Below are 27120 nucleotides of genomic sequence, written 5' to 3'. Positions count from 1 at the left end.
GTACCTGTGTGAGGTGGAGGGGGCGGTACCTGTGTGGAGGGGGGCGATACCTGTGTGAGGTGGAGGGGGCGGTACCTGTGTGAGGTGGAGGGGGCGGTACCTGTGTGAGGTGGAGGGGGCGATACCTGTGTGGAGGGGGCGGTACCTGTGTGGAGGGGGCGGTACTTGTGTGGAGGGGGCGATACCTGTGTGAGGTGGAGGGGGCGGTACCTGTGTGGAGGGGGCGGTACCTGTGTGAGAGGGGGCGGTACCCGTGTGAGAGGGGGCGGTACCTGTGTGGAGGAGGGGGTGGTACCCGTGTGGAGGGGGGCGGTACCTGTGTGAGGTGGAGGGGGCGGTACCTGTGTGAGGTGGAGGGGGCGGTACCTGTGTGAGGTGGAGGGGGCGGTACCTGTGTGAGGTGGAGGGGGCGATACCTGTGTGAGGTGGAGGGGGCGGTACCTGTGTGGAGGGGGCGGTACCTGTGTGGAGGGGGCGATACCTGTGTGGAGGGGGCGGTACCTGTGTGAGGTGGAGGGGGCGGTACCTGTGTGGAGGGGGCGGTACCTGTGTGAGGTGGAGGGGGCGGTACCTGTGTGGAGGGGGCGGTACCTGTGTGAGGTGGAGGGGGCGGTACCTGTGTGAGGTGGAGGGGGCGGTACCTGTGTGGAGGGGGCGGTACCTGTGTGAGGTGGAGGGGGCGGTACCTGTGTGGAGGGGGCGATACCTGTGTGAGGTGGAGGGGGCGGTACCTGTGTGAGGTGGAGGGGGCGGTACCTGTGTGAGGTGGAGGGGGCGATACCTGTGTGGAGGGGGCGGTACCTGTGTGGAGGGGGCGGTACTTGTGTGGAGGGGGCGATACCTGTGTGAGGTGGAGGGGGCGGTACCTGTGTGGAGGGGGCGGTACCTGTGTGAGGTGGAGGGGGCGGTACCTGTGTGAGGTGGAGGGGGCGGTACCTGTGTGAGGTGGAGGGGGCGGTACCCGTGTGAGGTGGAGGGGGCGGTACCTGTGTGAGGGGGCGATACCCGTGTGAGAGGGGGCGGTACCCATGTGGAGGGGGTGGTACCTGTGTGAGGGGGCGGTACCCGTGTGAGAGGGGGCGGTACCCATGTGGAGGGGGCGGTACCTGTGTGAGGAGGGAGGGGGCGGGGCCGTACCCCCCCTACCCGGGCTGCGCTCCCCCCGGGCGGACAGGGGGCGGCTCTGTTGTTCCCACATCCGGGTGTGTGTGTGTGTGTGTGTGGGGGGGGGAGGGGCTGATGGCGGGTGAAGAAGCAGCAGCAGCAGCGGCGGCGGCGGCGGGGGCGGGGGCGATGTGGCCGGAGGTCCGGCTGGCGGGGTCGGAGCGGCGGCGGGAGCTGGTGCTGCGGGGCCGGGAGCTGGAGGAGCGGGTGGGGGCGGGCGGCCTGGACCCGGGGCTGTGGCGGCTGCCGCTGCTGCAGCACCTGGAGCTGGGGGCCGGCCTGCGCCAGCTGCCGCCCGAGGTGGGGGGCCTGGCCCAGCTCCGGAGCCTGGTGCTCCGCTCCAACCGCCTGCAGGCCCTGCCCCCCCAGCTGGGCCTCCTGCGGGCCCTCCACAGCCTGGACCTGTCCGGGAACTGCCTGCAGGCCCTGCCGGCCGAGCTGGGCCTCCTGGAGCGGCTCAGCAGCCTCAACCTCAGCGCCAACCGCCTCACCCGGCTCCCCCCCGGCCTGGGCCGCTGCCTCCGCCTCGCCTCCCTCAACCTCTCCGGGAACCAGCTGCAGGCCCTGCCCGCCGACCTCTTCCAGCCCGGCCTCGCCCTCCTCAGCTCCATCGCCGCCTCCAACAACCTCATCCAGGAGCTGCCGCCCGAGGTCCGTCTCCTCCCGGCCCTCAGGGTGGGTGTCAGCCCCGCTCTCGGGGCACAGACTGTCCTTATAGAACTGTATATAATGTTTAATAACCTTTAACCTCCTATAGGGGCACAGACTGTCCTTATAGAACTGTATATAATGTTTAATAACCTTTAACCTTCTATAGGGGCACAGACTGACTTTATAGAACTGTATATAATGTTTAATAACCTTTAACCTCCTATAGGGGCACAGACTGACTTTATAGAACTGTATATAATGTTTAATAACCTTTAACCTCCTTCTATAGGGGCACACACTGACTTTATAGAACTGTATATAATGTTTAATAACCTTTAATCCCCTTCTATAGGGGCAGAGACTGACCTTATATAACTATATAATACTTAATAACCTTTAATCCCCTTCTATAGGGGCAGAGACTGACCTTATATAACTATATAATACTTAATAACCTTTAATCCCCTTCTATAGGGGCAGAGACTGACTTTATATAACTATATAATACTTAATAACCTTTAATCCCCTTCTATAGGGGCAGAGACTGACCTTATATAACTATATAATACTTAATAACCTTTAATCCCCTTCTATAGGGGCAGAGACTGACCTTATATAACTATATAATACTTAATAACCTTTAATCCCCTTCTATAGGGGCAGAGACTGACTTTATATAACTATATAATACTTAATAACCTTTAATCCCCTTCTATAGGGGCAGAGACTGACCTTATATAACTATATAATACTTAATAACCTTTAATCCCCTTCTATAGGGGCAGAGACTGACCTTATATAACTATATAATACTTAATAACCTTTAATCCCCTTCTATAGGGGCAGAGACTGACCTTATATAACTATATAATACTTAATAACCTTTAATCCCCTTCTATAGGGGCAGAGACTGACTTTATATAACTATATAATACTTAATAACCTTTAATCCCCTTCTATAGGGGCAGAGACTGACTTTATATAACTATATAATACTTAATAACCTCTAACCTCCTTCTATAGGGGCACAGACTGACTTTATAGAACTGTATATAATGTTTAATAACCTTTAACCTCCTATAGGGGCACAGACTGACTTTATATAACTATATAATACTTAATAACCTTTAATCCCCTTCTATAGGGGCAGAGACTGACCTTATATAACTATATAATACTTAATAACCTTTAATCCCCTTCTATAGGGGCAGAGACTGACCTTATATAACTCTATATAATGTTTAATAACCTTTAACCCCCTTCTAAAGGGGCAGAGACTCCTTATATAACTATGTATAATGTTCAATAACCTTTAATCCCCTTCTATAGGGGCAGATTATCCTTATATAACTATACAATACCTAATAAACTTTAATCCTCTTCTATAGGGACAGAGACTGTCCTTGTAAAACTATATATAAAATTTAATAACCTTTAATCACCTTTCCAAAGGGATAGAGATTATCCTTATATATTTATATATAATATTTATTAACCTTTAATCACCTTTCTGTAGAGATAGATTATCCTTATATATTTATCTGTAACATTTAATAATCTTTAACACCTTTCTGTTGGGATAGAGATTATCTTTATATAATTATATATAATATTTAATAAACTTCAGTCAGCTTTCTATAGTGAAAGAGATTATCCTTATATAATTAGATATAATATTTAATAACTTTTGATCACTATCCTGTAGCGATAGAGATTCCCCTAATATACTTATATTTGATATTTGGTAACCTTTAATCATCTTTCTGTAGTGATAGATATTATCCTTATGTAATTATATAAATTATTTAATAACCTTTATACAGTGTGGCAGCCAGAACTGTGACCTACTCTCTCAATGTGCCCTCTCAATGCTTTCTTAGAGTTTAATAACATTAATAATCTTTATATAGTTTTACATATAATAATTATATATATTTAATAACCTTTACACAGTGTGGTAGCCAAAACTTTGACTAACTCACTCAATGTGGCCTCTCAGTGCTCTCTTAGAGTTTAATAACTTCAATAACCGTTAGATATTTATATATAGAATTATATATAGTATATATTTACTAATCTCTCTAAAGTGTGGCAGCCAAAGCTGCCCAATCCTTTCAGTGTGGCCTCACAGTGCCTTCTTAGAGTTTAATAACTTTAATAACCTTTATTTGGTTTTATATGTAATCGTATATAATATTTAATGACCTTTCCATAATGTGACAACCAAAACCCAATTCTGGCCCAGTGTGGCCTCTCAGTGCTTTAAGAGTTCTTTTATTCTTTAATGGGATGTGGGCGTTGCTCACAAGGCCAGCATTTATTCCGAAGAAGAGCCATATTGGACTTGAAATGTTAATTCTGTTTCTCTTGCCACAGATGCTACCAGATCTGCTAAGTTTTTCCAGAATTTTCTGTTTTTATTTCAGCATTTATTGTCCTTGAGAAGGTGGTGACAAGCTGCCCTCTTGGCATCTGAGTGTTAGGGTGAACGTGTCGTTTGCCTATTTCCGAGAGTAGGTGCTGAGCAGATGTTCCTATTCATGGGGCAATGTAGAACTAGTGGGAACAGTTTAAGGATAGGGACTGCCCATTTGAGACAGATATGAGGAGGCATTTCTTCTCTGAATGTCATTGGTCTTTGGAATTCTCTTCCACGGAGTGTCGTGGAGGATGGGTCATTTAGTGTATTCAAGGCTGAGTTAGACAGACTGTTGATCGACGAGGGAGTCCAGGATTTATGTGAGGTGGGGGGCCAGGCAAGAAATGGAACTAAGGCCACAATCAGATCAGCAAGGCCTTATTGAATGGGGGAGCAGATGCGATGGGCCAAATGCCTACTTCTGCTCCTATCTCTTATGCCCTTATGATCAACCACATTGCTGTGGCTCTAAAGTTAAGGTAGGCTAGACCAGGTAAGGACAGCAGATATCTTTCCCTAAATGACACTGATGAATGGGATCGGTTTTAATACGATCAGTGATAGTTTCATTGTCACTGTTACTGGGAATACCTTTTTAACTGCAGATTTATTAATTAATTGAACTTAAATTCTATTTAGCTGCCATGGTTGGACTGTGAGGATTGTGGCCAATTTAACCCCTCCCCAATTCAGACACCAAGGTCACCAACTAATTCTCAAAGTGGGAATTGATGAGAACACACTAGTAACTGCGTGTGCTGGCTTGAACTGACCTGTTTGATGCATCTAGACACTTGAGTGATAGCTGACAAACCATCTAAAGCTAATTTATAAATTGCAGGTTGTAAACAGAATGTTTGCAGGCTTGTCCGTCTCAAAATGGGGTGTCCTCATGACATGGTGCTTCAAGGGCTGGAGTTGGAGGAGTGGATCTGGGATAACTGTGATTTCTCCAGAGTTTTAACTTGCTCTCCTCCCCAATGTTATACTACAACCACAGATTGGATTTGTATAACCAATCTCACCCTCACCAAGTTTTCTTGGCTTTCTGTGTACAATTGAATTACTATTAAGATCCATGTCTTCACCTTCAAATCCCTCCAGCCTAGCCCAGCATCACCAACAATAATTCATCCCTGCGTGCAACTTCCACAGTGCTCAGCCTCAATCTACTCTTTCCCTCTTCTCTCCTTTCATCGATTGGAGCTGCTTCTACAGCCACTTTTCCACTGCTTTCTGGAACCTTCTTCCCTAATACTACCTTCTTGTCTTCAATAGCTGCTTTACGCTTTTTCTCCTTTTTGTTTACAGCGTCCTGCTGAGTCCCCAGTTTATTCAACGCCCTGCAAAGCACTTTCGCTTTTATTTCCGGAAGTGCAAGTGGTGATCGGCTTCACTAGAGATGATCCTATAGTGTCAACTGGAGATATGCATCTTTTCACTGTGCAAGAATCACTAAGTATTCCTCTCTCTCTCCCTCTCTCTGTTCTAGACTCTGGATCTATCCAACAATAAGCTCTCGGAGATTCCTTATGAGCTTGCTGACTGTCCCAAGCTGAAAGAAATAAACTTCAAAGGAAATAGCTTAAACGATAAACGACTAGAAAAAATGGTGAATGGATGTCAGACCAAATCCATCTTGGACTATCTGAAGTCGGGAGGCCGTGGCAAGGGGAAAGGGAAAACGGACAGTGCGGAGAAAACTGAGAACAGGGAGAAAGCAAGGAAGAAAAAGAAGGCTCTGAAGAAAGATGATGATGAAGAATCAGACGGGATGGAGGAGTTGAACAAATTAGTGGTGCGAGTGCTACATGTTTCTGAAAGCCCTTCCTCTGTACTCGTGAAAGTCACTCCCAATATCAAGGATGTGAGGCCTTATATTGTGTGTTGCATTGTGGAAGGAATGAACCTGAGATCAGGAAATGCATTGAAACGATTCCTCGTAGCTCAGGTAATTCTTTTAAACTCACGCTCTGTCAATTTAATTTTAAAAATGAAACTGCATTCTCTTGCACAGGTTATTGACATGTCCTGATTTAAATATTTCCAAGCCTTTAATGGCCATTACATCTAATTATCCACTTTTGATCATCACATTTTCACATATGCAAATATCAACTTCCAAGCTGCAAATCACAACTGAACGTTTTTTAAAGTATTTTAAAAAAGAAAATCACTTCTGTCCATTGTCCTACAGTAGTCTTAACATGCTAAAGTTACAAAAAATCCCTTCTGCCCATGCCAGTATAACCTGTGCAACACACATTATACTCCCACTGTTATAGCGGCGCACTCTGAATTATGATTTGAGTGTTAATTCATCAAAATACTTGTTATGTATCAGCAACGGGAAGTGTCAGTGTTCATGATGTGACCCACCTCAGGTGAGAAAAACAGTTTCCTCAAACTTATGATGCGTATTATGATTTAGGAGTAGAAAATACTTCTGAATGGCTAAAGCAATTCCTTAGGAGTTAATGTCATTTCATCTCTGATTTCCTTCTCAGTACTTTCAAATTTGTCGGGAAATTAATTGCCTGCTCATCTCTCTTCCCTTCCTTCCTCCCATGACTATATCAAACTTCTACTCTATGGCTTGGCTAACTCTATGGCTCTACTCTATGGCTCTACTCTATGGCTCTACTCTATGGCTCTACTCTATGGCTCTACTCTATGGCTCTACTCTATGGCTCTACTCTATGGCTCTACTCTATGGCTCTACTCTATGGCTCTACTCTATGGCTCTACTCTATGGCTCTACTCTATGGCTCTACTCTATGGCTCTACTCTATGGCTCTACTCTATGGCTCTACTCTATGGCTCTACTCTATGGCTCTACTCTATGGCTCTACTCTATGGCTCTACTCTATGGCTCTACTCTATGGCTCTACTCTATGGCTCGGCTAACAGAAGCTGTGATTAATTCTGTTTCCCCAGACCAAGTTGCATGATGATGACTGTCAGAAGAGAACATTAGCAACTATTGCAACACACGATTTATATTCGGTGAAGGGACCTTTGCTGTATGACGCCAGACCCTCCCATTCGTTGAAGGTAAATGTACATGTTGCAGCAGTAAGTTAGTGTTCACTAGAAGAAATAATGAAACAATAGGCTCTGTCTATAAAAATATGCTTATGCACCATAAGAAAAGCTTGTGAAGTTGCAATTTAAAATGATGTTCCACATGGTTTTATATTGTAAGTGAAACATGGTTTATCACAGTATTACAGTGGGACCTTTTGTAATACTTGGATATGATTGGGGTAACCCAATCAAACTATTTGGACATGAAGCAGATTACTTTGGTTGAATCACACTGTAGCCATTACAATTGTATTTAGCTTCAAACCCCATCTAGCCAGATCAGGAATCTGTTTGTGCCAGGACAACATCTCACCCAATGATTCACCATCTAGTCCTGCTTACGTTCCTGTGATTTTTAAATATATAATTTTAACCTGTTTTTTAAAAAAAAACTATTGTGCTAAAACCAATGCAGTTGAAGTGTGTGAACTATGTTCGTAAATTATAAAATGAGCAAAGCAACTGACACTTGCCAAACTGGGACAGGGGTAGACCCCCGGGAGAACCTGAACAGAATGTTCTTTAGTTGAGTGAGTTAAGAGTGCAATTATCCTTGTACTTCTCACTATTCCACTAGGACTTATGTGACATGAACATTGCGGTGACCACATCCAATTCAAATGCACAGCAGTCCTAAAAGAGAGGTAACTGAGTAGGGTGATGATGGATGAATACCCATATATTTCTTATCGATCGTGAGGTTTATTTTGTTTTACAAAAGTCAGGATTTAGAGAAATGTTTGGTTTTAAACCTCCATCTCAGACATATCAACTTCTTATAATAAGTCACATCAAACTATGAATCTCCCTTTGCCAGGCTCCCAGGGATTTTCCATTTTCCTCCCTATCACTCAGCTCTACTGTGCATTCTCTTCTCTCCGACAATACTTTGCCATAAAGAAACTTCAACCAGCTAGTGAATAAGCCAACATTTTGATTGAGGAGACCCTTATCTAGGCGTGTGATTGGTATACATTCCCACCCCCTTTATAATGTACAATTAGTGATGCAGCTTAGGGGGATCCCAAGACAGCTCCTGATATCAGTGAAATGCTGAAATTACAGACTTCATGAATTAAAATATGAAGTGATCTATGTCAGTCCTTGCTGCTATCATCTATAAGGTTTAAAAACTTCAACTTGAAACACCCGAATCATTTCATGATTTGCTGAGTTGACCTCTTGTATTGTGCTGCATTTTCACTTGGATCTCTCATCTTGGAATGTTTGAAAGTGCTCTATAGGATAGGCAGATTGATAACATTTCAATCATAAAGTTTTGATTTCTAATTGCTATGTAAGGGAGCAATTCTACATCACCTCATGAGCTGTGGCATAGGAGATCTGCTGGTACGTGTTATCTTATAAGTTCTTGTCAAAATTAACAGATGAAAGCTCAACATGTTCATCCAGCATTCCTTTGTCTGCTGTTTCAGCAGATGATTAAACAGTATAAACTAACGCAGCACGTGATTTTCAATCACTTTCAGCTTTTTACTCAGAGCCCTATGACTGTAAGCGACAATGAAGAGTGTGGCAAGTTAAGTAATTGGGAGGGGATTGACTTTTGGATGTGAAGTAATTACTTGAATTTATAAAGATTGTTCCTGAAACATGCTGGAAATAAAATGTTGCCTTTCTATCTAAACTCAGGAACCTGAAGCTTACAGGAAAAGCATGTTGTAAATTATGAATGAGTTGGTCTCCAGTACTTTATTTTTGTCTACATGGAAATTTTAAGGATAAGATGATACACCAGTAACTGGAGATTGCCAGATTAAGTAGCTTGATCATGTTCAAGTCTTTCAGTTAATCTGCAATTAGTGTGCTGCTGCTTCGGTATTTAACCGTATTCATTACATTCACTTATACCGCCAATAATATCTTCATCGTTGTAGATGTGGTGTTAGAAAGTAGAAGTTATTAAGTAAGGCTGATAGAATAGAATTCCTCTGATAACTCAGAGAACTTCAGGAGAGATAGTGACGTAGTGCTAATGTCACTGGACTAGTAACCCAGATCCCAGCTAATGTTCTGGGGAATACGGATTCAGATCCCACCACAACAGCTGGTGGAATTTAAATTCAATTAATAAATCTGGAATATAAGTCTTGTCTCAGCAATGGTGACCATGAAACTATCATCGATTGTTAGTCTGCCATCCTTACCCTGTCTGGCCTACATGTGACTCCAGACCCACCGCAATGTGGTTGACCCTTAACTGCCCTCTGAAATGGCCTAGCAAACCACTCGGTTCAAGGGAAATTAGGAATCGGCAACAAACGCTGTCCTTGTCATCGATACCCACACCCCATGAAAGAATAAAGGGAAAAGTAACTTTCCTGAGTCATATGGCTCATTCCCTCAAATGCTGTTTTTTACTGAATCTATTGACTATGTAATGTTACCAAGTTGAGATTGTTTGTTTGAGTATTAAAATTTGCCTTTCCAATGTAAATAGACTTTGGCTATTGTGGCAGCATAGACTGTCATGATGTAGAATGAGTTTTGATTGCGTCTTTACTAGCATCACTAAGCTTTATGGAGCTGCTGCCAGGTAACTTCAGTTATTCATTATTCATGATGATAACCCTATTAGAGTGGTTTTCGGAATGTCTTAATTGTCTTAAGTGCCTCACCTCAGGGACGATTAATACAACACTCAGTAATGTGTGGACAGCTATCTCTTGTGTTCTAGCGCAAGGGGACTTTTAACGTTTACTGTTTATGGCCCTGGTGCTTGAGGTAAAAACACAGTCGAGATTTAAGACTGAGATTGGGAAGGACATAAGAAAAAGATTGAAGTAATAAATTGGAAGAAAGTTATTTAAGAGAATGTAATTGGAGAAATAATTTAAAAGAAGGTAGGCAGAGACAGCAGAGGCACTATTACTTCTCTATAAAGATGAATTAAAAAGGGGTATAGTGCAGGAGGACTGGCGAGTAGCTGATTTGGGAGCCTGAGTGGCTTTGTTGAGCAAGCTTGCCTCTTGAGTCAGAAGACTGCAAATTCAAGCCCCATTCCAAAACTTGTTGACCGTGGATGGAGGAGAAGCCTTCCCACACCACACCATTGTCCGCAGGAGAAAAGAGAGAGAAGATACTCAAAACAAACAAGCAGTTGATTTGATTCCTATGTTTAAAATGAGAAAGAGAGCACATCCAATTAGCTTAACAGTGGTAGGATTGATAATTTGGAATTCGTAAAAACAGAATAAAAACACATCTAAAAACTGAAAATAGAGTAGAGAAGTCGGCATGGATTTCAAAAGGGAAGGTCATGCTTGACCAATCTTATTGAATTTTTGAATAAGGAGGAGGTAGATAGAGAGATTTAAGGAGGAAATTCCAGAGTTTAGGACCTTGGCAACTGAAGGCATAGTCGCTCAACGCAGAACAATGGAAATTGAAAGAAATCTATCATCTAACGGAGAGTGCCCTGTCTCTGATTCAGAAGAATGTTTTTTTTTACGCGGTTGATCATTGATGCTGTGGAATGTGATCGTTACTATGCAGTGCAACAAATTGTTTTGTACAACAGGCTTGTTAGCTGACTTCTTTAGAATTATTCGGTCTTACTTTCAAAATGAGCATCCGTCACTCCATTTACTGTCTGGAAATCTGATTCTTTTCAAAAATCAGGTTATTAACATTAAATTATAAATGTATTTTTCTTAACTCATTGTACCCTTGGTATGGAAGAGAGTATTTCAGTGACTAAAGATATCATTCCAACAGTTATTGTGTCCGTATTTAAGGCTAGTTGGTATTTTCATAAGTAGGTCTACTTTTTTGTAAAGGGTCAATGAACCGATCATCAGAAAATTAAAGCAGATGGAAAAATCAGCAGTAACGTATTGTATTTGGAAACTGTGGTTGTAACCACAAGCTGTGTTTTGAGTTAAGTTCAGTTATTGTCACTGACGATGGAGTGGAAGTTTTTGCCATGGGACCCGTGGGGCAGTGCTCCATCCCGCTTTTCCACGAGCTCCATGTCAGCTTTATGAAGACTTTCAATGCTCGTGCGATTCTGTTTTTACTCTTAGATTACGCCACTAGGAAGGAAAGAGATAAAGGCGGCTGACCTGGTACGACAGTTACAAGTGGAAGCTGATGAGCAACGAAAACAGAAGAAACGCCAAAATATTTCCGGACTTCACAAGTCAGTAACACGCAAACATTTATTTATTGGTTGTGTTACAGCATCCCTCTGTCATTGCTCCTGTTTACTGAAATAGATATCCATTATTGCACAGGTACTTATTTTTCAGTGGAAGTAATGCCAGAAGCCAACATTCTTCTGACAGTCTGCTGGGGGTGGACCTAAGGCATTAATTCTCTGCTGGGTTCTATCCCACAGAATCATGCAGTTCTCATTTCTCGCGCAAATGGTAACGCTAATGGAAACAGTTCATCCATGAGATCATCAAAACCATGCCTGATCCTATCCCAGCTGATATTCAAGTATGATCTTTTGGCAGGGGCTGGTCGATGGCATTCAGAGACAGGAACTCCTTATTCCTGGGGGCTGAGGTTAATTTCAGGACCGCCCAGACTGAGAGCTGATTCAGGACAGATCAGCTATTGAACCTAGGACTTTCTCAGTTTGTGTCACACAGCTTCTGACGGGATCAATGCAGTGAGCCATTGGGGAGTTGCAGGCCCTCTTCTAATTGCTTGAATTGAGGTCAAGAATTTTAAGTATATTCACTGAGGTGAATCAATTGACAATCTGTGTTCGCATTACCCAAGGTTTGACCTCGGTCACCAATTTCTTGAAAATTTATTTATTGTTGCCTCAAGTGAAAAAACAACTTTCTGTCCTCTACTGCCTTTTTTAATAAAAAGATGTCATCTTAAAAGTGTTATTGATGCAACGTTATATATTAATGACCTAGACCTTGTTGTACAGGGCACAAATTCAAAATTTGCAGATGGCACAAAACTTGGAAAAACAAAATGTAATTGGCTGATGGCGTTCAGGGAGAGGAACTCCTTATCCCTGGAGGCTGAGGTCAATTTCAGGACCAAGCAAAGTGTGAAGTGATTCATTAAGGTAGGAAGAACACAGAGAGGCAATGTAAAACGTAGGCCAGAATTTTTCGTTCGTCGGGCATATGATGAGCGTAAAATGGCGCGCGATGAAGACGGGCAAGCATCCCAACGTCATTGCGCACTCGAGCGACATTTCGGTCGGTGGGCGCGTGCGGGAGTCGGCAGCGCTCCTGCCGACAATTAAAGGGCCTATTAAGGCCATTAAAGTAATAATTAAGTTCAATTTTTCACTGCCAGTCCATCCTTACAGTCAGTGGGCAGGCGGAAAGGCAAAGCGGCCTTTGGATTTTTTTTAGGAAACCTCATCCACAGGCGGAATGAGATTTCTAACTGCAAATAAAAATTAAATTAAAATGTTTATATTTAATTTAGAACATGTCCCTGCTCATGTGACAGAGTCACCTGAGGGGACATTTTTTTTAACATTTTAAAATTCTTTATTTTTAATGTTTTAAATCTTCATCCCCCTGAGGCAGCTGTGTGCCTCAGGGAGCTTTTCCTGCGTGCCCCCACGCGTTGCATGAAGTTCCCCGCTCGCTCACCTCCTCCCCCAAACACAAGCAGCGCTGAGCGCTGTAGCATGCCTTTCACCCTGGGTAGGCCTTAATTGGCCCACCAGCTGAAATCGCGGCTGTGGCCCAATCACAGGCGGTGGTCGGCTTCTCGACCGCTCCCACTGGCGCGCATAATTCTCAAGGGGTGTAGGAGCAGAGAGACCTGGATGTATATGTGCATGAATCATTGAAGGTGTCAGCGCAGGTTGAGAGCACGGTTAATAAAGCATACAGTATCCTGGGCTTTATCAATAGGGCCACAGAGTATAAAAGCAAGGAAGTGATGTTAAATCTGTAGAAGACATTGTTCGGACTCAACTGGACTATTACCCCAGGTCTGAGCACCATGCTTTAGGAAGGGTGTGAAGTCATCAGGGAGGGTGCCAAAAAGTTTTGCAAGAATAGTTCCAGGGATGAGGAGCATTACGTAGACAAATTGGAGAAGTTTGGACTGTTCTCCTTGGAGAAGAGAAGTTGAAAGGAGACTTGATAGAGGTATTCAAAGTGATGAGGGATCTGGATAAGGTAGATAGGGAGAAACTGTTCCCGTTTGTGAAAGGATGGCGAACCAAAGGACACCAATTTAAGGCAATTGGCACAAAAAGCAAAGGAGACGTGAGGAAAGACATTTTTACGCAGCAAATGCGCTGCCTGAGTGTGTGATGGAGGCAGGGTCAGTCGAAGCATTCACAAGAGAATTGGGTTATTATCTGAAAAGGAAGGATGTGGAGAGCTCTGGGGAAAAGGCAGGCAAATTGCTTTTTCAGCGAGCCAGCACAGAGACAACGGGCCGAATCACTGCCTCCTGTGCCAAAATCATCCTATGATTCTAAGCCGATTACAAATCCATGCCAGAGCTTTGTGAGGGGAAAAGCTATTCCTTCTGAATTGGTGTGGCACTATTTTGTAAATTAGACTTGATGACTCTGCCATCGCCATGCACTTGAAATTGGTAAGGACCCATTCTGTCTGTTGTTGCTGTTTGCAGTACAAATCCTACCTGGTTTATCTTGCAATCGGAATAACGTCACCCAGCTCAAATTTGCCAAAAAATAACTTACTATTCACTGCCCAACTCCAATTCTGAAGGTGCTGATGGTTTTTCTTGGTTGAGATTCATGGACTGCAGCAACCCTTTATCACTCTAACCATGTAATCACTCTCCAACAGGTAGATTTATTGTTCACTATCTTTTGGTGTGAATGCTTAATGCGCTTGGACCAGATCCCTACCAGCATTTCTTTATGTTGGCCATCAAACTGTTGCTACAACAGATGAGTTGATTCTGGCCTCAAAGTGATGCCAGCAGGAAGGTCAGTTGAACCCGTTAAGCAGTCGTGCTAAAAGATTGTAAGTCATAAAATTTACCCTTCGGTATCGGCAGCCTATTGGATTATGGAGAACATTCCAATTAAGTTCATCGCACTTCCATCAAATTCCCATGCATGGGGTTTCTTGTAGGTGTAAAGAAATCTGATTACATTAAAATTGTGACAGCCATTGCCCATTCTTAGACTTTGATGTGAATTGTACCATATAAAGGATGTAACTAATAACTTATCAGCACATTAGAATGTGTGAGACAAAAAGATCAATTCACAATAAGATTATTATTGAAAATAAAGAGGCTTTAATGTAGAGTTGCAACACTATAGTATGTGTGTGTGTGTGTGCGCTGTATGGTGTATAGAAAATAATATCCTGGCCACAGGTGACTCCTGAATTTTATGTATGCTGGTCTCTCTGTTTTCCAGATATCTCCAATTGCTTAATGGAAAAGAAAATTTTCCTTGTTTGGTGGATGCTGAAGATCATGTAATTTCATTCCCACCAATCACAAACAGTGATAAAACAAAGGTAGGTTTCCTAGCAATCAATTTAATAATTAGCCATAGTTCCTTACAACAAGTGGTCAAGGATGAGTCATAGTTGAATTTTCCATTATGCCTGTACTTTACAGCATTCCTCCACCAACCACAGAAAAGGCTTTTACATGTAATACACAGCAAACTGAAATGACTTTTCTTATGGGTGAATCCGTCATGAAGCTGAGAATATTTTTGGGGATCAGTGAGCAGTGGGTTGCATATTTTTATTCTGGGACCTGAATTCAAATCCAGCCTATCCTGATGCCAGCCTACCTGTCAGAGTGTAAAGAGCTTACGTGAAATAAATTTGGACAGTTATAGTCTGTTAGGATGGAATTGGACCTATAGCACAAAACTACTGGTTGGTAATATTGGCGGTGTCACTCAGAGAGAGATGACGGAGTGCCTTTAGCAGGAAACGCAAAGGTTTCACACTAATAACGGTAGAGATTCTCTTCGACATTCTTTGGGTAGGAGAGTGCATGCTGAGCCTGACCAGTGTTCCCTGATGTTGGCTCAGGATACCTGAAATGGGAATTGTTCTTTTGCCGCGCCCTTAATACCCGCCATTTAATATCCCCCATTTTGATTGGCGTATGAAAAATAATTAAAGGGAAGTTTTATGTCCAATTGTAAAGATGTCAACCTATCAATGGGCAGAGAAGCGCTGATGAAGCACAGCTTGATATTCTCTACATTCTTCTGCTCATACTGTTTTTAATGGAATGAAACAATGATATGACGTTTCCACTTGATTTTACAAAATACTACTCTTCTCCCCATTTTGCTCCTCTTTGTTCCTGAAGACAGTATAGCCTTGCTGGGTAATGAACATACGATTTAAGAGCAGGAGTAGGCCACTCAGCCCCTCGAGCCTGCTTCGTCATTCAGTAAGATCATGGCTCATCCAATTGTAACCTCCCGTCTACCCCAATAACCTTTCACCCCCTTGTTTATCAACAATCTATCTAACTGTGCCTTTAAAAAAAAAAATTCAAAAACTCTGCTTCCACTGCCTTGTGAGGAAGGCAGTCATGAAGGCTCACTACCCTCAAGGGAAAAAAAAATTTCTCCTCATCTCATCTTAAATGGGCAACCCCTCGTTTTTAAACAATGACCCCCTAGTTCTAGATTCTCCCACAAGAGGAAACATCCTTTCCACATCCACACTGTCAAGACCCCTCAGGATCTTAAAGGTTTCAATCAAGTCACCTCTTACTCTTCTAATACAAGCCTAACCTGTCCAACCTTTCCTCATAAGACAACCAGTCCATTCCTGGTATGTCTGGTAAACCTTCTCTGAACTGTTTCTAACACATTTACATCCTTCCTTAAATAAGGAGACCAGTACTGTACACACTACTCCAGGTGAGGTCTCACCAGTGTCCTATACAACTGAAGCATAACCTCCCTACTGTTGTATTTAATTCCCTTCACAATAAACAATAACATTCTATTAGTTTCCTAATTACCTGTTGTACCCGCATACTAACCTTTTGTGATTCATACACTCGGATACCCCGATCCCTCTGAATCTCAGAGCTCTGCAATCTCTCACCGTTTAGATAATATGCTTCTCTTTCATTCTTCCTGCCAAAATGGACAATTTTACATTTGCCCACGTTATACTCCATTTTCTAGATCTTTGCCCACTCATTTAACCTATCTCTGTCCCTTTGTAGCCTCTTACGTCCTCTTCACAAGTTATTTTCCTACCTATCCTTGTGTCACCAGCAAATTTAGCAACCATACCTTCGGTCCCTTCATCCAGTCACAATTTATATAAATTGTAAAAAGTTGAGGTCCCAGCACTGATCCCTCGTCTCATTTTGCCAACCAGAAAAAGACCCATTTATGCCAACTCTCTGTATCCTGTTAGCTAACCAATCTTCTGTCATTGCTGATATGTTACCCCTACACCATGAGCTTTTATTTACTGCAGTAACCTTTGATGTGGCACCTTATCAAATGCCTTCTGGAACCCTAAGTACAGCACGTCCACTGGTTCCTCTTTATCCACAGCACATTCAAAGAATTCCAATAAATTGGTTAAACATGATTTCCCTTTCGCAAAACCATGTTGACTCTGCCTGATTGCCTTGAATTTTTCTAAGTGCCCTGCCGTAAAATCTCTAATGACAGCTTCTAACATTTTCCCTATGACAGCTGTTAAGTTAACTGGCCTATAGTTTCCAGCTTTCTATTTCCCTTCCTTTTTCCAACTTCATGGAACCTTCCCCGAATCTAGGGAGTTTTGGAAAATTAAAACTAATGCATCAACTGTCACACTAGTCACTACTTTTAAGACCCTAGGAAGTCCATCAAGGCCTGGGGATTTGTCAGCCTGCAGCTCAGATAATTTGTTGAGTACCACTTCTTTGGTAGTTGTAATTTTCCTGAGTTTCTCCCTCCCTTCCAGTTCCTGATTTACAGCTATTTCTGGGATGGTACTTGTATCCTCCGTAGTGAAGACCGATGCAAAATTCCAGTTCAGTTCATCGGCCATCTCCTTATTTTCCCTTATTAATTCCCCAGACTCATTTTCTATATGATCAGCGCTCATTTTAACTCTCTGCTTATTTAAATATCTATAGAAACTTTCCTATCTGCCTTTACATTTCTAGCTCACTTTCTCTCGTACTGTGATTTTTCCTTCCTTATCAATCTCTTTGTCGTTCTTTGCTGTTCTTTATATTCTGTCCAATCTTCTGACCCGTCACCTGTCATTGCACAACTATATGCTTTTTCTTTAAGTTTGACACTGTCTTTAACATTTTTTTAGTTAACTGCGGAAGGTGGGTCCTCCCCTTGGAATTTTTCTTTCTGGTTAGAATGTACCTACTTTGTATTCTGAAATATCCCTTTAAATGTCTGTCCCTGCATCTCTATTGACCTAGCCCTTAAACTCATTTGCCAGTTTACTTTGACTAACTCTGCTTCCATGCCCTCATAATTGCCCTTATTTGAGTTTAAAATACTAGTCTTGGACCCACTCTTCTCTCCCTCAAACCGAATGTAAAATTCAATCATATTAGGATGGCTGCTACCTAGGGGTGCCTTCAGTTTGAAGTTATCAATTAATCCTATCTCATTGCACAAGTCCAGGTCTAGTACAGTCTGCTGTCTGGTTGGCTACAGAACGTGCTGTTCTAAGAAACTATCCCGTTTTATTCTATGAATTCCTCATCTAAACTACCTTTGCCCATATGCTTTTTCCAGTCAATATGCAGATTAAAATCCCTCATGATTATCACTGTGCCTTTCTGACAAGCTCCCATTATCTACTCTGTCCTACTGTGTAGTTACAATTTGTGGGCCTGTATACCACTTCCCACAAGTGACTTCTTGCCTTTATCATTTCTCATCTCAGCCCAAACTGCTTCTACATCCTGGTTTGACAAATTTCAGTCAACCTCTGGCATCTCAACTGAGTGATTGTTTATGTATGAGCCTTAAAGAGTGTCATCAGATTACTTGAGTGTGGAGGTGTATTGCATCATAGCTCAATCCTCGTCCTGATCTAATATCCATATGCATTCACTTCCAGTGGGTATGAAAGATGGAATCAGGAGCCAAAAGTTTTTCCTAATCTGTCATAATTTGGGGATTGAAACCAGTTTTTGCTCCTCTGTCACCCGCTGTGGAGACAGATTAACTCAGTGCAGTTTGGCAATTAAACCTGGCTCCTTCCCTGCCTTTCTGGTTCACTGTGTATTGCCAATAAGCTATCGGGAGAACCAAGGTAGATTCCCTTTTTTAATTTAATTTTGTTGACAATTAGTGTGAATAAAAAGTGTCAGCCCTGACTCATCTGGTAGCAAACTTGCCTTTTGAGTCAGAAATTGTGGATTCAAGTCCCACTCCAGGGATTGAGCAAACAATTCAAGGCTGACACTCCAGTGCCGTACTGAGGGAGTGCTACGCTGTTGGGAGGTGCCATCTTTCAGACGAGATGTTAAATTGACGCCCTGTCTACCCTCTCCAGTGGATGTAAAAGATCCTGTGGCATTGGTTCAAAGAAGGGCAGGGGAGTTTTCCCAGTGCCCTGTTCAGTATTCCCTCAACCAACATCACTGTCACAAATGACCTGGTCATTGTCACATTGCTGTTTGTGGGAGTTTGCTGAGCACAAATTGGCTGCTGTTTCCTACTTTACAACCGTGACTACATTTCAAAATTGCTTAATTTGCTGTAAAGAGCTTTGAGATGTTCTTATCTCATGAAGGGGCTTATATAAATGCAAGTCATTGTTTTTGGAAACAATACACAAAAACAAGTTACTGCACTGCTCAGGGCTTTAAGAATAAAGTGCGGGTCATTTTGATGTCCCTAATTATTACGAATATCTAAATGATGCTGTTTATTTTTCAAAACAAGAAAGTAAAATGTTGGAAAAACACAGCAAGTCCACCAGCATCTGTGGAAAAACAAACCCATTAATATTTTGGGTGCAAGGGCTTCCCTCAGAGCATTTCTTTCCCACCTCCTCTTGTACTATGTTATTTTCCACATTGATCTATAACAATTCATTTTGTTTTTAGATTAGAAAAACCACCAGTCAGCTGTTCTTGGAAGTAACAAGCTCCTCAACCCTGCAGGCCTGCAAAAATGTGATGGACTGTCTGATTGTGGTCAGTAACTCCAAACCTCCTCCTGGATTTATGTGTAGCCAATTATGCTTATTTTTGTCTCCTTTGTTTTCTTTGTCCTGTAGCTACTGGTTACATGTTAAGTCTATAATTATCCTTATTTACATGTTAGCCATGCAGTTTTCTTGGACTTGGGACTACAGTTAGCTACACATTGAATCTATACTATCCTTAGTCACATTTAGTTTAGGAGATTTTGCTCCACACAGTTTCAATGTTTCTCTTAAAATTTATCTGTTGGGTGTAGCTAGTTTCTTCAGTGCGCAGTCCCCTTAAATTTTTTTTGTATGGCCCCACCCGTTTGTTATTGATCATGGTACAAGGTCTGCGTGGTACTTGGCAGGCTGCTGCCTGGCCACATAGTTTCAATGAACAGGTACTTTTACGCAGCGTAGGAATGCAGCCATTGGCAGACACTCGGTTCTCCTTCTGGTGCTGCTAAGTGTAAACTATCTGGGGTTCAGAAAGCACAATAGACCCACTAAAATGCCACGTCCAATTAATCAGTCAAAGACAGGAGCCACAAACTCTCATCAGGTAACCCTCTGGTGAGTTCCAAAAGCCTCCACTATGTTATGGTGTTTTTCTGCACAATCAGTGACTTTGTCGTTTTCAATGTAAGTTCAAATTTTAGTTTAGACTTGGATATCTTTCATTAAATTGTTAATGGAAAACTGTATACTATCTCGTGATAAATAAAGGAAAATCCATGGTGGTGATATTTGAGCTGCTTCTGAATATAATAAGCAGCCTTCCATTATACAATGCACAATATCTTTATTATGCCAAGGAATTCAACCCCTTTATTGTAGTTTTAACCTATTGATAATCAGTATTGTATCTAGGCTTTGAATTATAAAAGGGCTTTGTTCAATTGGATTGGCTCATGTAGCTTGTACAATTATGTAAGTATTAGACCACCATGCTCTCTATTAACCACCCAGTGGCATGTAGTAACAATAGACGAGTCTCTGAAAATCCCATCTTGTGTTGTTTCTCAGTATCGGATTCCAAGAGCATTGAAGATGAAAGAGCTCACACGCCCTGATGGGATAGATTGTTCACAGTGGGTGTGAATTAATATATGGCGCATTCATGCCTTATATGTTTGCTACTGGTACAAAGCTGGGACCACTTTGCAGTGATTTACATTATAGCACCTAAACCTGATTCCAAACTGAACTGGAATGTCGCCACCAGCTCCAGGAAATTTCACCCTGCTTTTCTCCAACGTCAGATCCAAATTCAGGTTGCATGTATACCATAACTGCAGTATTAATGTCGTTTAGATGCACCCATTGTGGTCAACATGATGCCATTTCAGAATGAGCACAACACCAGCAAAACTTGAACTACTAATTATATTTTGTAATAAGTTGCACTGTGGTTTTGCAACTCAGTAATTATGGATTGCCTTTGCTGCTGTACCATCTGAGGGAAGATTTAAGTTTTAAAATTTATTGATTCAGTCTCCAGTTTGCCAGAAGAAACTTCAAAAAGAAACTTGTTAAAGTTGGAAATTGGCAGAGGGACTTGGATGTTTCAGTGGCTGGCCCTTTAACTCCGTCACCTGAATTTGAATCCAGCTCAGATTGGGTGTAAATCTCTCCTCTCTGTTGTCTTTAATGATGTGAGTTTGGCAGCATCAGTCCAGTGCATGGTGGCCACTTGCTCCCAGCACATGACTACTTGCAATTTAGTAATTTAGCAGCCCCTATAAGGGGACACAAGGATATCTGATACAGAAATTAGAATCATTTGCACTAGAACAGTAAGTTGGATTTGATGTGTTTTGATCAGTCCAGTGTATTTTTTCTCATCTGAACTTGGTGTACCAGACCTAGATCTGCTTAACAGTGGACACCAAAATAGTGAAATGCCCCATTCCACAAAATTGATTTGCCTAATCTTATCAGAATTTTAAAGAAAAAAAATGATAATCTGTTTCTTATTTTCATTCATAAATTCTGAAGCTTGGCTCTTTCCCTCAATGAAATTCAGTCAGCAAGAAGTGAGGTCAGATATTTGATGCGATCTCCCCTCTCCAGCAAGATCACTCAGCAGTGTTAAGAACTGGACTGCAAATTCAATTTATTATGTTGGAGAAAAGAATCTGAAAAATAACATTAAATATTCAGTGAAGTATCAATGCTTCTTTAGATCTTTTATCACAGTAATTTATTTCACACCAGTACAAATAAAATTTCTAAAATAGCAGTTCCCATTTTTTCCTGTATACTATAAAAGTTAACAATCATTTTCACTGCAGTTGACCATCTGTGTGGATAGTGAATCGTCTAATGCAAATTTTGGTAGAATTAATGTAAGAATGCATTTAAACTTGGATATGGGAATCATTTATAAACCAATAATTCGAGCTATTGTAATCAGCTACATTCTGTACCACAGTGTTGTCCTGTACATTTATTTTTGTATTGAGCACCATGCCCTTTGTAACACTATAACCAGGGCAGTGCATTTTATTAATATCTGACAATAGGAACATGTTCGTGGGATCATGCTCTTGTTGAGCTAATTGTCCCTTTTATGTAAATAAACCACTTGTGAGAAATAGGTACCTAAGGAAACATTCTCTTATAAAATAGTGCATTGACTGTGGTGTGTGGTATGTCATGGAAGATTGGTTAACACAAACTTCATAAAACAATGCAACTGACTTAATGCCACATTTTAATATTAACAAACACAATTGCTTTTCTGCAGTCTTATGATATAGTCTAGAGTCATTTTGTTTCCCTTTTACTATACTGCACTGCCACCCATAATGGCCCCGATTCAGAAGCATGGCAAAATAAATGAGGCGGCACTATTGCTTCTGTGGATATCCCTTCAGCCAGTGTCACTGTCACCAACAGCGGAATATCTAGGTGACTGGCGGTTTGCAAGCTGTCCTCCTTACTCCTTAGAGTTGCTGTTGGTAATGTTTAATAGATAGCTGATGAAGAAACTGAAGTTCAGGACTATGGCTACTGGGAAGCATGACTGGGAAATGAGACCTGAGTCCATGTGCTCACCAATGCAGGGGTCGGTACCTGCCATTATTGGATTGCAGGGAGGCAAACAATTTTTGCTGAAGCTGTGCACCTCTATCTGAGGATCCACCATTCAGTTCATCCATGGAATGGTCAAGAGAATGATGCCAATGCACTTCCTCATTTAGTGCTGCGATTAGTACGGTCTCTTTGGGATTGAGTTAGCTCAATGATGATACGTCAGATGAACAAAGATTGGAACCAAACCAATGCTCCATAGCAGACTCTGTAATCCAATACTTAGGCTAAACTTCACACTATTCCACAGTACAATTGACAAGCAACCTGGCTTGTTAGTGGGACTTGGAAGTGTCGCCCTGTCATTGGGGCTAGGGTGCTCCCCACATGGCTCCAGATAATCCTGCCAGCCAGTGCCTGAACAGAAATGATTTGTGATTGGATATGAATTGGGTAACTTTATTGTTAGTTGTTGTCAGCCTGCACCTGCGTTCTTCGGACTTTGGAAATTGGTGCAGGAGTGGGGTATTCGCACTCTGTATTGGGCAGCCTGTTTAGTGAATTTCTCAATTTAGTTTGGTGAATCTTAAGCACATGGCAGACAGTGATATACACTGAGATGAAAGCAAAGTACTACAGATGCTGGAAACCTGAAATAAAAACAAAAAAACGCTGGAAAAACTCAGGTCTGGCAGCATCTGCGGAGGAAGAAACAGTTAATGTCTCAAGTCCGTATGACTTCTGCAGAACTAACTAATTCTGAAGAAGACTCACGTGGATTCAAAACGTTAACTGTTTCTCTCTTCACAGATGCTGCCAGATCTGAGTTTTTCCAGCATTTTTTTTGTTTTTATTATTAGTAATATGTGCTGACTGTTGGAAGAAACATGGGATTTTATAGAATAGAGAGAGGCCATTAGTTCCATTGTGTGTGTGTGTGTGTGTGTGTGTGTGTGTGTGTGTGTGTAGATTCTCTGAAACTGCTATTCACTTTGTTCCTGTTTCACCTGGTCCCATTGTACTCCTTGTTTCTTAATATCCTTTCGTTTTGTTTTCTTTCCCAATGAGACTACATGTTTTCTGCATATCAGTGTCTGTCTGCCCACACAGGCCGACGAAGCTTGTGGGTTGGTTGAATTCTATGTATCAATTCCCCCACTTGGGGTTGGCATAGCAACCACAAACAAATTGTGAAGTTTCCTTTAAAAACAAATGTATGTAAGTTGTACCAAAGGATTGTTGTCGTACCAATAGATTTTCTCCCCCCACAGTTTTTAAGATTTTTGGAATGATTCACAAACTGTTCCTTCTCTTCACTGTGTTTGTAATGCTGGTACTATTTTGCTGCTCTTATAACATTAGGCTCTTCAGCTACTATACATGTTCAGTAAACTTGAATCTGTCTCCAGGGTCCCTGGTATATGGGAAGGGATCTGTTTGCGAGCATACTCCTGTATTAATGTCACTGGGCCAAAGGAGATGCAATTAAAAATGTATAAACGCAGGTCAGGATGGCTCTGATAGCTCAATTGATGTGTGCTTCCTGGAAAGGCACAGTGATACAGTCTAATAAGGCTCAGGTTCTATTTAGTCAGGGCTGAGTAGAGGTCATTCCATTGACTTTAATGTCCCTATTAGGAGGGGAAAGATAAACTGAGGTTCCATATTATGGTTAATCTTTTTTAGTAATTCTATAGTGTAGTCAACACTGAAAAATTACAAGCAAATATGATAGCCTTGTTTGTGTGTTTCTTATTTTGGTTGGTTCAATGTTTAACACACTGCCTGTATCCCAGATCAATCTGGAATGCTTCAGCTATAATTCTGTGAAATTCATTGAAATGTTATACATTGTGTAAACATCCATAAGCCTTGACATACATTTTTTTTAATACAGCGAATGGCAGAACTGAACAAATTCACCTTTGAAAACCAAGAGCAGGAATCTGTATCTGATGACGAGACTGAAGTGAGCAATGAGAAAATGGAAGAACCAGGATCTGTCAATTTGGCTTCGATTAAAATGGCCAGTCCTGAACTGATTGTGAAACAAGTACGCGTTGTAGATGTGGAGGGGAACCTGAAGGTTGTTTACCCAGCCAAAACTGACTTAAATGTGGATGTCCACAATGTAACTGTAATCCGATAGCCACACACACACAACCTTTTCCCACAATTTTGCACTATTTATTTTTGGGTTTTTCTTTCCATTTTTTTTTTAACCATTAACTCACTCTCTCCTGAAGCTGCTGATTTTGGCTTGAGTACAATTTGATGGACCCTCTGGTACCTTATCTAAGTGACCACTATTCACCCAGTGGCATCTGTACAACCAGAAAGAGTGCCACAGCAAGTTATTCAATCATTTCTCAGCATTCTTTTCACCCATCTTCTAATGCATTGATCTCTTCTGGATTGTCCATGTGAATTGACTGGCTGGTCTCACAAATGAAGTCTGTCCATTTACATGAGACAGAAGAGGGTGGAGGAGACTACCCCTACTGTAAACCCCTCCACGAATCAACACCTTTTTGAGAGGGGGGATGGAGGGAGCAAACAAAACTGGGCCGTGATACAATGTAATAAAACGCAGTGACATAAATCAAGAAAGCTTAAGTGAATGGTGAAGTCTTAATTATCAGAGGAGTAAGCAAAGTATTCCAAATGAAAAATTTCTGTTTGTGAAACAAGTGCATTTAGCAATATTTTGCCAGCCTTGTCCAAAATGGCCAATAAAGGTCACTGCCGCAATAGTTTTCAAATAAAATCTGACACAGCTAGTAATTTATTTGTATATTTTGTTTAAGTTTTATCATTTTAAAACTCCATCCTTTCAGTCTGTGACAGAAACTTGCTTTGGAAATTGGTAGTGTTAAGTTCTGCCGTGATTTGTTCCTACACTGACTGAGGGTATTTCTGCTCGGAGAGGCTGGTATGGAAGTGGTGCCATGGACTGAAAAGCAAAGTGGTGGGGGAAACAAAATAAATCCATTCTGGTCTTGCTGTGCATTATAAAACTGCATTACATTAATCATTCAACATTAGAAATAAAAAGAGCATCATTGTTAAATTGTGTGTCTTGAATCATTTGAGTGTCCTGTACCAGTATGATGTCAGACTGACTAATTAGATGGTGATTTGGCACACTGACATGATACACTGACATATATCCACTATTCTGTGTCACTTCTACCATTGCAGAGCTACAAGTCATTACTAAGGACATGTCCTCTTGCTTTCTGTTGGGGGAGAATGAAAACTGGTTGGCAAGATACTATTTAAGTAATTCAAGGAGTAATACTGACACTATCAGAACATGTTTCTGGGCCAGACCTTTCCAATAGAGCAGGGAGGGTTAATAGGATGGGGGCGAAGAAGGAAATTATAGTTTTGCCAAAAGCATGGTATGCTTTGTATTCAACAGAATATTTGAAATCCAGTGAACCTTAAAGTAATGCCAATTACTTTTGTAAAACCTTTTATTACATTTCTCTCTCCGTTTTTGTTCCCCTTTTCTGAAGCTGTTGATTCCTTTACTGAGTTGTGATTCCATGGGCATTGTTGGACCTCTGCTACCCTGTGTTATTGCCCTTGACTGCAAGTAACATCATAGCCAAGCCCTAACCCCCCACCCCCCCCCCAACACACCTACACCCGTTTAAGCCCAATTTGAATTGGGCTGCATCACAGCAAGGAATGGAAATCTTGGCAGATGTTCCACTGTCCTCCAATCTGTGGCAACTGGCGTATCTCTTATGCCAACTAACGGCTTATCCAGCCCCGACCAGAGATCAGATATGGGACCTTCCTGGTCTGCGTTACTCAGCTGTCAACTAGATAAAATCAGTGAGCTTTTACAAAGCCAGCTGTGAATCACTGTGAGCATTTCGTTTACAGGAGAAAAAATATGATTGAGTGGGATTTGATCATGGGTCTTTATTGTAATTCTTTACTTCAAATTATCAGTTATTAATTTGCTGCTTTTTTTTTGTTGGTCTTCACTTAGCGAAGACAGAAGAGGAAATTTTTGCTTCCTCTTGGGTTAGGTGTGATGCTTTCTGCCAATTGGCATCCCAGGTCATGATAGAATCCCAATTGCATTTCAACTATTGCTCAGTGAGATCTGGTCTGAAATTAGAAACTACCTTGCAAGGTAAAGTTTAAACTTTTATTTTGTGGGAGCGGGGTTGTTCTTCAGACCCCACAAGGAAATTCTGGACCTCTCCTGCACGGAGCTTCCCATTGACGAGACCCTGTCACATCCCCCTCTTACCACCGCCACACCCCCCCCCCCCCCCCCCCCCCCCCCCCCCCCAACGTTCTCCAGGGCTTTAACTGAGCATTGAAGGTTGGCCAGTGGAATGTAAATCAGACTCTCTGTGAAATGGGTTAGGCCTGCCCCTCTTGAGTCGGCTACTCACTCGTCCAGCAGGCTGCTTATGGGGAGGTGGTGGCGTAGTGGTATTGTCACTGGGCTAGTAATCCAGAGACCTAGGGAATTCCTCTGGGGACCTGGGTTCGAATCCTGCCACGGCAGATGGTGGAATTTGACTTCAATAACAAGTCTGGAACTAAAAGTCTTAACGATGACCATGGAGCCATTGTTGTAAAAACCCATCTGGTTCACTACTGCCCTTTAGGGAAGGAAATCTATTGTTGTTA

General features: G+C 42.0%; 1 protein-coding gene across 1 annotated transcript; it reads left to right on the top strand.

Annotated features, from left to right (window-relative positions):
* The first annotated feature begins 1293 nt into the window (after positions 1-1293).
* On the top strand, positions 1294-25528 carry lrrc47 (leucine rich repeat containing 47). Its single transcript, XM_041206288.1, has 7 exons — positions 1294-1839; positions 5727-6185; positions 7172-7288; positions 11368-11483; positions 14685-14787; positions 19340-19429; positions 24356-25528. Exons 1-7 carry the CDS (start codon positions 1294-1296, stop codon positions 24605-24607), a joined length of 1683 nt encoding a protein of 560 aa, XP_041062222.1. The 3' UTR covers positions 24608-25528.
* Positions 25529-27120: the final 1592 nt, after the last annotated feature.

The sequence above is a fragment of the Carcharodon carcharias genome, chromosome 15, assembly GCF_017639515.1.
Source record: "Carcharodon carcharias isolate sCarCar2 chromosome 15, sCarCar2.pri, whole genome shotgun sequence".
In the NCBI taxonomy this organism is placed as follows: Eukaryota; Metazoa; Chordata; class Chondrichthyes; order Lamniformes; family Lamnidae; genus Carcharodon; species Carcharodon carcharias.
Note: the sequence above shows the minus strand (reverse complement) of the source record. Positions and strands in the feature narration are given on the sequence as shown.

Bases quoted from the DNA above. Each gene is read 5' to 3' on its own strand.
- lrrc47 (XM_041206288.1), top strand. From the start codon at position 1,294: ATGTGGCCGGAGGTCCGGCTGGCGGGGTCGGAGCGGCGGCGGGAGCTG. The intron at 1,840-5,726 runs GTGGGTGTCAGC...TCTCTGTTCTAG, and splicing joins GTCTCCTCCCGGCCCTCAGG to ACTCTGGATCTATCCAACAA. The intron at 14,788-19,339 runs GTAGGTTTCCTA...TTTTGTTTTTAG, and splicing joins CAAACAGTGATAAAACAAAG to ATTAGAAAAACCACCAGTCA.